Source organism: Bison bison, unplaced genomic scaffold (assembly GCF_000754665.1).
Source record: "Bison bison bison isolate TAMUID 2011002044 unplaced genomic scaffold, Bison_UMD1.0 scf7180017864213, whole genome shotgun sequence".
Classification (NCBI taxonomy): domain Eukaryota; kingdom Metazoa; phylum Chordata; class Mammalia; order Artiodactyla; family Bovidae; genus Bison; species Bison bison.
Window position 1 is genome coordinate 2,317,983 of NW_011494785.1, and position 10,536 is coordinate 2,328,518.

The 10,536-nt window shown below is 47.8% G+C and overlaps 1 protein-coding gene across 2 annotated transcripts in view; it reads left to right on the plus strand.

Moving 5' to 3' along the window:
• LOC104992214 (chromosome unknown open reading frame, human C12orf4) overlaps positions 1-3,375 on the plus strand; it is a 38,973-nt gene extending 35,598 nt beyond the window's left edge. Inside the window, exons 12-14 of one of the 2 annotated variants that reach the window (XM_010844991.1) lie at positions 562-619; positions 1,321-1,388; positions 2,210-3,375. In XM_010844991.1, the coding sequence (XP_010843293.1) occupies positions 562-619; positions 1,321-1,388; positions 2,210-2,302 (219 nt within the window). In that variant the 3' untranslated portion in view covers positions 2,303-3,375. The remainder of the gene's footprint in view (positions 1-561; positions 620-1,320; positions 1,389-2,209) is intronic. The other variant, XM_010844992.1, reaches the window with a different exon arrangement.
• The last annotated feature ends 7,161 nt before the right edge of the window (positions 3,376-10,536 follow it).

A 10,536-nucleotide genomic window follows, 5' to 3' on the forward strand; every position in this document is an offset into this window, starting at 1 on the left:
AGTACCGGAGAAGGCAACGGCACCCCACTCCAGTACTCTTGCCTGGAAAATCCCATGGACAGAGGAGCCTGGTAGGCTGCAGTCCATGGGGTCGCTAAGAGTCGGACACAACTGAGCAACTTCACTCTCACTTTTCACTTTCATGTATTGGAGAAGGAAATGGCAACCCACTCCAGTGTTCTTGCCTGGAGAATCCCAGGGACAGGGGAGACTGGTGGGCTCCTGTCTATGGGGTCGCAAAGAGTCGGACACGACTGAAGCAACTTAGCAGCAGCAGCAGCAGCGTATAATACACCTCGGGAAAAGCACATAGAAACGGCTCGCACGTTCCCCGACTGACCACCGACATCAGCAGCGCCCAGGTGATGAAGCAGAACGTCACCAGCCAGCACCCCAGGAGCCGCCCCAGGCTCTCGTCCAGCCGCTTAACCCACATCCTCTCCACTGTTCCCTCCACGAGGGTAGCCGCTGTTTTCACTTTGAAAAGCACAGGTTAGTTAGGTGTCTTTTTCCTGCAAAGTCCTATCAAAAACATACGATTTATTTTGTTTCTGTTTTTAGGAAATGACTATACCATGGTGCTTAAGGAGAGCGGAACTTGTGTTTAAGTGTGTCAAAGGTAAGATACAACCTTATGTTTAACAACAAGGACCTGTATTTCTTCCTCGAAAATCTTGACAGCTGAGCAAGCCGGGTGAAAGAACGTGGGCATTCCTGTGGTCACCTGGTGCCCCAGTTGTAGGGTTTAATGAGCAAATCCTTCATAATGGATTTTTTAACCTTTTCCAATCAGAAAACAAAACCTCCAGCCCTCTTTTTTGTTTGTTTCGGGTCACACTATGCAGTCTGTAAGATCAATTCCCCGACCAAGGCTTGAACCTGGGCCGCATCAGTGAAAAGCACCCAGTCCTAACCATTAGGCCACCAGGGACGTCTCCAACCCTCTTGAAATGCAACAGTATTTGAACATTGATAGAACTTACTCTCAGCTACCTTTCATTTTCCCGAAAAGAAAATAGAACCACATATTTATGGAATTTTTAATGACTTGTTTTGGCTTCATTGTGTGGAGACAAAATAGAACTCGAGAAATGATCATTCCAGGTGTTTTGACAGCACTGTGGGGAACCGTGCTGGTGTGGAGAATTAAGGATTACAGAAGTGTGTCTGGCCCTCAGGCTTGCCTCTCCCACAGGAAAGTGGGCACCTAAAACATGGAGACGGGTAGCCTGACTGTAAACGTCCAGTTTACTTTCAGTAAAGGACAGGTGGGCTTGAACCAGAGCTCATCATTCAGCCACATCTGTTGCTCTGTTGCAGGTTTCATGATGGAAATGGCCTCGTGGGACGGAGGGATTTCTAGGACAGTGCAGTTTCTGGTGCCACAGGTGTGTGACCTGGGTAGATCTCACCCAGTCCAGCTCTGCTATAGTATTCCTTACAGACAGGGCCAGGCACTCTGCCCTGCCCACGGTATCGTCGTTGTCGCTTAGTCTCTCGGTCATGTCCGACTATTCACGACCCCATGGACTGCAGCCCGCCAGGGTCCTCTGTCCATGGGATTCTCCAGGCAAGAATATTGGAGTGGCTACCCACTGAGAAAGTTTTAACTCACTAATATTCACAGATAGGACAGTAGGGAAACAGTGGGAAGGGAAGCCCTGCCCTCAACTCATTACTACATGACAAAATGCTCACAGGTTTCTGTGTTTTAGGGGGAGAAGTGTTTGGAGTTATCAAGGCACTCCGTTTACTGTTGAAGATGTTAGCGTCTACCACTCGAGGGTTCTTTGATTTAACCCAAAGCCGAACTTGACTCCTCTTTCTGTTTTTTCCCCCACATTTATGTTATATAGAGTCTAAAGAGTTCATAAAGGAGGACGTGAGCAGAAAATGATTCTGTCTTCTGTGTAGAATTCAGCACAACGAGTGGTACTTTTATCTCTGATTACAGTAGTGTTATCGAGGGCTTTTTCTGGTAATCAGGCTTACTGCTTGACAGACACAGCGTGGGTTCTCAGAGACACGCCCCTGCCCAGAGCCATGCAGTTGAATCAGTTCCCGAAGATGAGATTCTCACGTTCCACCTCATGTCCGAAACTACTTGTATTACTTCCATATTTTAAAACACTTAAAACATTTTTTAAAAATCACTGATAGTTTAACAAATGCAAACTCTTCTCTTTTTTTTTTTTGTTACGTCTTACAGAGTATTTCTGAAGAGATGTTTTACCAACTTAGTAACATGCTTCCCCAGATCTTCCGGGTGTCATCGACACTGACCTTGACCTCCAAGCACTGAGCCCCCACAGACCAACACACTGAAGAAGATGCTGGGATCCTGTCAAGCAAAAGATGCCCAGAAAGAGAACTTGCCACCCAAGGCACAAATCCGATCATGATAAATGTCTGCTAAACATTCCAAAAACCCATATGTTGTACAGACTGGTGATCAGCCCCTTAATTATACATTCATTCTTAAGCTCTGTTTATGGGGGAAAAAAAAGAGTCTTGGTTTTTTTTTCCCTACTGTTTCCCTACTGTCCTATCTGTGAATATTAGTGAGTTAAAACTTTGTCTGTTTCACACATGGGCATTTGATGTAGGAGATTATTCACTACAATTTCATGGAAATACTTGACTTTCCAAAAGTTTGAATCGTATCCGGGTATAAGGCTGAGTCAATGAGTGTCTTACTCCATGTGATCCCATGGACAGCAGAGCCTGACGGGCTAGAACGCTCCAGGCAAGGATACTGGAGTTGGTTACCATGCCCTCCTCCAGGGAATCTTCCCCACCCAGGGACTGAACGTGCGTCTCTTACGTCTCCTGCATCGACAGGCAGGTTCTTTACCACCCGGGCCATCTGGGAAGCCGCAGGCAACAAAAGGCACTCTTACTGGTACGCCTACACATAATCACTTACAGAAACGCATTTGGCAGAGACAGTGCTTTCTCATAACACAGAATGTGTCTTGATCTTCTACTCAAGGCAGCAACTGTCCAATAACAGCCCTGAGGAGAACACCACTCCAGGCTGGGTCCACGACTCACTAACACTTTACAAACCCTTTTCCAAAGAGCCCGGCGGTCCCCCCGAGAAGAAGGTAGGTGTTCTGCCCTTGAAGCAAGAGATTGTCTTCCAAGCACGAATGCTGCCATTGCGACTGATTCTCACACAGCAAGGTAGGTAGAAAATGGGGTGTGCTGGTACGGGCTCAGGACCTGCTGGGGTTCGTACTGTGACAGGTCGCGTTGGAGGTGGGTGTAGTGTGATCAGTAAAAGGCGTTGGCATTCACGCCAGGACTTCTCTGGGGGTCCAGTGGTTAAGACTTCACCTTCCAGTCCAAGGCGTACGGGTTCGCTCCCTGGTCAGAAGCAAAGCTTCCCCGTGCCTCATGGCCAAAAAAACAAAAATGTAAAAACAGAAGTAATATTAGCAGATTCAATAAAGACTGGAAAAATGGTCTGCCTCAAAAAAAAAGTTAAAATTTATGCCTATTCAATAAATTGTTTGGGATTAGCAGATACAAGCTTCTATGGTGGGCTGCAGTCCATACAGTCCACAAGGTCGCAGAGTCGGACAGGACTTAGCCACTAGACGGCAACCGAAATTGGAAAGGTCAAGCAATGATGCTACCTACCTTTTTTTTCACTTTATAGTTTGTATTGGGGTGTAGCGGATTAGCAATGTTGTGGTAGTTTGAGGTGGATTGCAGAGTGACTCAGCCATACATACACATGTATCCGTTCTCCCCCAAACTCCCCTCCCATCCAGCCTGCCACATAACATTGAGCAGAGTTCCATTCTTACAAAGACACGCCAAACACTAAGCTGGTCACGTGTGTAGTTAAAAGTACCACATGGTAGGGATTTTAGTGCAGCAGTAGATGAGGGAGTCTGTGGGGTTGCATTTGGACTGAGACGGATAAGATTAAGACTGTACCCGGCGTGTTCTTGGAAGCTTCTTGGGTGGAAGTGGTTTCAGACACTCCATGAATGATGAGGAGGCAGCGGCTTGGCAGGCTGAGAAGAGGAGGAGCGCCCACTATATGAGGTCCAGACGGGAGCAGGGGTGGAGTGAAGGGAGGTGGTGCAACACCGCCAGGAAGCTGGGAAAAGCAAACTGACTGCAAGGGCCTTCAGGGGATACTGTGCAGACCCTGGGGCCTCAGCGCAGACCATGGGGCAGTGGTAAAGACCATCTCAGTGAGCTTCAGGTTCTCAATTTGTACAGTTAAGGATCCTGAGGAGAGATGATGATGTCCTCAAGGCTTTAAAAGCACACCCTGGAGATGAGGCAGGTGCTGAGCCTGAGGTCTCTGGTCCCTACTGCCCTCTTCCCCCCTGCCCCCACTTACATACTCAAAACCCAGCAAGGCTGTAAGCTCGTTGCAATGGGGAAGGGTGGCCCCAGCTGTTGCGCAGCATGGCAGTGTGACTGGAGTGGGGGAAAGGCATGAAGAGGAATTTGAAGGGAAACACAGCTTAGGTTGCCTGGGCGCTGGCTGAGCTGATCTCCTGGCAAAGCATGTGCCGTCTGTGTCACTGCAGTTGGATCCTGGCTGAGTCTCACGAGGAGGAAGAAAACGTTCCACAAAGGAAAGATGAATTCATGGAAAGAGGCCTGTTTCAGAGGCCCTCGGAAGAATCAGCCGAGCTGTGCTGAAGGAACGAGCAGAGCGGAGAGGGTGGCTCCTCGGGCCTGTTGTTTTTAGGTAAAGAATATCTCTTCTGTTGCTGCTGTTCTTCATTTGCTCAGTCATGTCCAACTCTTTGCGACCCCATGGACTCAGCCAGGCTTCTCTGTCCTTCATTATCTCCCAGAGTTTGTTCAAACTCACAGGCATTGAGTCAGTGATGCCATCCAACCATCTCATCCTCTGTCGTCCCCCTCTCCCGCTCTCAATCTTTCCCAGCTTCAGAGTCTTTTCCTGTGAGTCAGCTCTTCACCTCAGGTGGCCAAAGTATTGGAGCTTCAGCTTCAACATCGGTCCTTCCAATGAATATTCAGGGTTGATTTCCTTCAGGATTGAGTTTTCCCATTCAGGTGAAATTGAATGGGAATCAGCAAGCGGTATGCAGCATCATGGCATGCCATGCTCACTGTCATTCCTGGCAAGTTCACAAAATCAGAAACATCCTTGACATTTTCTGTTCACCTGTGAAGTCTTGTCCCGGTGAAATGTATCTTGGGAAAGATTTTTTTTCAGTAGCTCGGTGACATCATTAAGAAACCTTTAAGGACTACCAATTCGAGGAACCTCAAACTTAGAAATATTTCCTTGAGGGTACATTACAAAGGAAGGGGAGGGATAAGACAGTGTGGGGTCAGATCCGGCCTAGCCTCATTCAATTCACAGCCTGTGTTTGCAGAGTTTCTTCCACACAGGCACAGGGCTGAGCAAGATCCAGCCTCCAGAAGCCTATACAAAGACAATGGATTCAAGGAGCTATTTGATTCAAGTGAGAAGACTTGGTAGGCTCTTCTAGGATCTGCGCTGCTGACCACCTCTAATGACCAGGACAGAATCCTGGCTAAATCCCAGCATGGATGGGCCTTTGAGGGTCCCTGCCGGACAAGTACGTGATGCCCTCTTACACATACACCTGCAGTTACCGCCATGCCCCCCAGGGCTCTGTTCCTTTCCTGTTTTCCCAGAGGACGGCCAAGTTCCTGGAATGTCCAAGTCTGAGAACTGGTCGATCTTAATACTGCCTGCAGTGAATCTTCATTCATCGTGGCCTCTATATTTGCAGATTCTCCAGCTTGCTAACATTTATTTGTAACCCCAGAAGTAATCAGGCATCTACCATGAAGAAGGCTGAGCACCGTAGAATTGACGCTTTCAAATTGTGGTACTGGAAAGACCCTTGAGAGTCTCTTGAACAGCAAGGAGATCAAACTAGTCAATCCTAAAGGGAATCAATCCTGAATATTCATTTGGAAAGACTGATGCTGAAGCTGAAACTCCAATACTTCGGCCATGTGATTCACAAAACGACTCCCTGGAAAAGACCCTGATGCTGGGAAATATTGAGGGCCAGAGAAGAAGGGGCTGACAGAGGATGAGATGGTTGTATGGCATCACCAACTCAATGGACATGAGTTTGAGCAAACTCCAAGAGATAGTGAAGGACAGGGAAGCCTGGCATGCTGCAGTTCGTGACGTTGCAAAGAGTCAGACACGACTTAGCCACTGAGCAAAAGCAATAGTCTCATCAATTCCAAGTTGCTTGGATGTTGTAACTGACCCTCAGGATGAAATGGGAGGCCTTTGCAACCACTTTGGGCATCGTATGTGCACACACACAAGCAGAACGGTGGAAAAGTGAGTCAGCAGACAAGCACACTCCCAGCCGAGAAGAGCAGGGTTACCCTCTGCCTTCTGATTTCAGCTCCACCAACATAACCAAGTGTGCTTTACACAGTCTATTTCCTGCCACATTTTTGACAGTTTTGTTGATGGTTTTACAGGCAAGGATCTAAGATTCCTCACTGCTAGAAGGCTGTGATGTGCCTTATGGGGAAATACAGGTCTGGGAGCACAAGCTCCACCCAGGCATCAGTTATGGTGCTGCTGGTCCTGAGTTCACTGTACATAATGAGTCAACAATTTATTAAAATCAGGTGTCTTTAAACAGAAATGAACATAAGAAAGGTTATGTATTGATTGGCTGATGAGAATGAGAGCCTTGTATTCTCCCAACTCCCCGCCCCGAGCAGTGGTCCAGGACTTGCTGACTTGGGGTACAACCCCAGAGTCAGCTGTCTACCCGTCTTCTCTCACAGGCAGGTGGGCAGAATGGGCTGTCAGTGGATGCCTTTGGCACGTGGAAAATGAAACCTGGAACACATCACCGGGAAGCACATGCTTCCTTTCTGGAGATGTCGAGGAATGAAGCAGAAACCATGCTCTCGCAGGTTCAGTGTGAGATCTGTGTGTAGATCTCCCCTTTCATCTATGTTCTCTTCTGCCTTCTCTTCTCTCCCTTTTTCTTTCTTTAGAGTCACGTCCTGGTTCCCCGTTATCTGCTCCTCTGTGCTCAAAACTACCCAACATGACAGTCTAGCAGCAGAGATGGGAACACAGCTGGACAGTCTGGCGTCAGAGATGGGAACATAGTTAAACAAACCTTGTTCACAGACTGCCTCTGCGATTCAGTCTCCATGGCTTGTACCACCGGGCATGTTACCCAACCCTCGGAAGGATGTTTCCTCATCTGTAAGCTAGGAAAAATTAATAATAGTGTCTGCCTCACCGAGTAGTTGGAGGACTGAATAAGAAAGTGCACACGACCTGGTGTATCGTCATTCTATAAATACACGCTGCTATTATCCTTCCTTCCTGCTGCCTCCCCTTTCTCCCTTTCTTCCTTCCTGTCTGACCTTTCTCCTCTTTTCCTTCTTTCCTTTCACTGCATGGTAAGGACATGAAGTCACTTAGCACACTGTGTCCCTGGACAGCGTGCAGCCCAGTGGAGTCGGGACAAGCATTCAGGGTAACCTGCAGGACCAGCATGCACGCAGGAAGGTGTTCACACAGTCAGCACAGAATGCTGTGCACACAGTGGCCTGTGGCCACGGCGCCCCCAGTGGGCTTGGACATCAGAAGAGACAGGAGCGATGCATCGGGCCGAGAGGGATGCTGAGCCCCTCGAGAGCAGCCAGCTTGGCCCTGGCTCTCTCTGGCATGAAGTGCATATCCCCTGGGAGCCCTCGTCTCTCTTGATGGGCCAGCACGAGTCTCCTGGCAGACACACCCTGCCACCTTTGCCAGGAGTGGCAGCAACTTCAGACACAAAGGACGGGGCAGGTTAGAGTGTCAGGAGGAAGTCACAGGGGAGGTGACTAACCCCGTATTTGAGTGCAGCAGGAAGGACTCACATTTTTATCTGGTGAACCTGGATTTTGAACATAACAATAGTATGAAGTAGTTATGAGGTTTCAGGTTCGCTGCCCCCAAAGCAGCCGTATAGAATTCACCCCTGTGATGCTCCCCCGGCTCATCTCTGAGGATCTGTCTGAGAGTTGATCAGATGTGTGCTGTCTCATGAATGACTCACTAAGGCTGGAGGATTAAAAGCTGGCAAGGGATCCAGTGCCAGGAGGTTAGGGAAGACGTCCCGGGGATGAGAGAAGAGGATAGGAACTCTACCATCCCTGGTCCACTTGCTCTGCTCTGTGTGTGTGGTGCCAGTGAAGTAGGGAGGAGGCGAGAGGGAAGCTGCTGCTTTTTGTTCCTCTCTTTAAAATCATCTTGGCCAGGGCTTCCCTGGTGGTCCAGTGGTTAAGACTCCCGGCTTCCAATGCAGGGGTCGCAGGTTTGATCCCTGATCAGAAAACTAGGGTCCCATGTGCTGGGTGGTACAGTCAAAATAATAAAAAAAATGCTTTCTAAAAAATCTTGGCCATCTTGTCTGGCATAGCACACTGGATATTTACTCTTCTGTGTAAGTTTTCTTTTAATGTGAAATACTTCAAGCATACAGTTAGGAGCATTAGGAGAGTTAGATAGCCAGTCCTCATTTTTCTACTCCCTGTGTATGGGAAATCTTAACATTTTGCTATGTTTGCTTCAGGTCTCTGTTTTTTAAAAAAGTTCATTTGGCTGCATCGGGTCTTAGTTGCAGGACTGGGCTCCTCGCTGGGGGCACACAGACTCATTATGGTGTGTGGGCTTAGCTGTCCTGTGGCACGTGGGATCTTAGTTCCTTGATCAGGAATGGAACCAGCATCCTCTGCATTGCAAGGTGGATTCTTCACCACTGGACCATCAGGGAAGTCCCAAGTCTCTTTTTTTAAGAAGACATGAAACATGAGCAATACAATTGAACGCTTGTCCTTTCTGCCCCTCCCCCATTCCATACTCCCCCTTTATATCGGCTACTTCTCAGTAACAAACCACCCGGACACTTAGTGGCCGAGACAATAAGCCTTCTGACTCCTTACAGCTCCTTGGTCACCTCAGTTGCTCTGGTCTTACCTGGGCTCTTTCATGAGTTTTCAGACAGGCCTCAGAGGTCAGGTGGGCAGCTCTGAAGATCATCATCTCTCTTGGGGTGTTTGGAGGTCGGCTGGCTGCATGCTGGAATAGGCTGACCTCAGCTGGGACACCTGGATGGTCCTTCACTGGGTCTCCTCCTCCAGGACGTGGCCCAGACTTGCTTACCTGCGGAAGCAGGTTGGTTAGAATAGACAGTGGAATCGTGCAATGCTTCTGAGGCCTCGATTCAGCAATGGCACGTGTCACTTGTACTACATGCTGTCGGTTAAAGCAATTCGCAAACCCATTGTATCTTCTAGGAGTGAGGGAACAGGTTCACTTCTTGATGAGAAGTGTTCCTAAAGTTACATAGCAAAAAGCACGGATGCAGGATGGGGAGAAACACGGAGTCTATTTGTGCTGCCAGTATATCCGTCTCTCCCAAGTAGTGATTGCCATCTTGGTTTCGATGTTCTTCATTCTCATGGGCTTATTTATAGTTTTAAGGCATGTCTGTAGAGTGTATATCCGTCTCTATATAGTGTATCCATAAAATGTGTCGTATCAAGATGTGCAAAAGCTTTCATAAGGAAAACATTATCTTCTGAGTATCATTCAACAGCTTGCTTTTACAAAATTATTTTTTATTTGGCTGTTCTGGGTCTTAGTTGCAACATGCGAGATCTTTAGTTATGGCATGTGAACTCTTAGCTCTGGCATGTGGGATCTGGTTTCCATAGAAGAGATGGAACCCAGGCTCCCTGCATTGGGAAGGTGAAAGCGAAGTCGCTCAGTCATATCCAGCTCTTTGCGACCCCGTGGACTGTAGCCCTCCAGGTTCCTCCTCCAGGGGATCTTCCTGACCCAGGGATCGAACTCAGGTCTCCTGCATTGCAGGCAGACTCTTTACCCTCTGAGCCACCAGGGAATCCCCTGCATTGGGAGTGTGGAGTCTTTAACCACTGGACCACCAGGGAAATCCTAACAACTCACTTTTTTAAAACTCAATACGATGCTTTTGAGATTCAGCCCTATTGATACAAATAGAGCTACTTCCTTCATTTCAGCTGCTGTATATTATTTTTGAATACTCTGAATTATATAGGCTTATAGTCCAGTATTGACTATGCCAAAGCCTTTGACTGTGTGGATCACAATAAACTGTGGAAAATTCTGAAAGAGATGGGAATACCAGACCACCTGACCTGCCTCTTGAGAAACCTATATGCAGGTCAGGAAGCAACAGTTAGAACTGGACATGGAACAACAGACTGGTTCCAAATAGGAAAAGGAGGACGTCAAGGCTGTATTTTGTCACCCTGCTTATTTAACTTATATGCAGAGTACATCATGAGAAACAGCTGGGCTGGAAGAAGCACAAGCTGGAATCAAGATTGCTGGGAGAAATATCAATAACCTCTGATATGCAGATGACACCACCCTTATGGCAGAAAGTAAAGAGGAACTAAAAAGCCTGATGAAAGTGAAAGAGGAGAGTGAAAACATTGGCTTAAAGCTCAACATTCAGAAAACAAAGATCATGACAT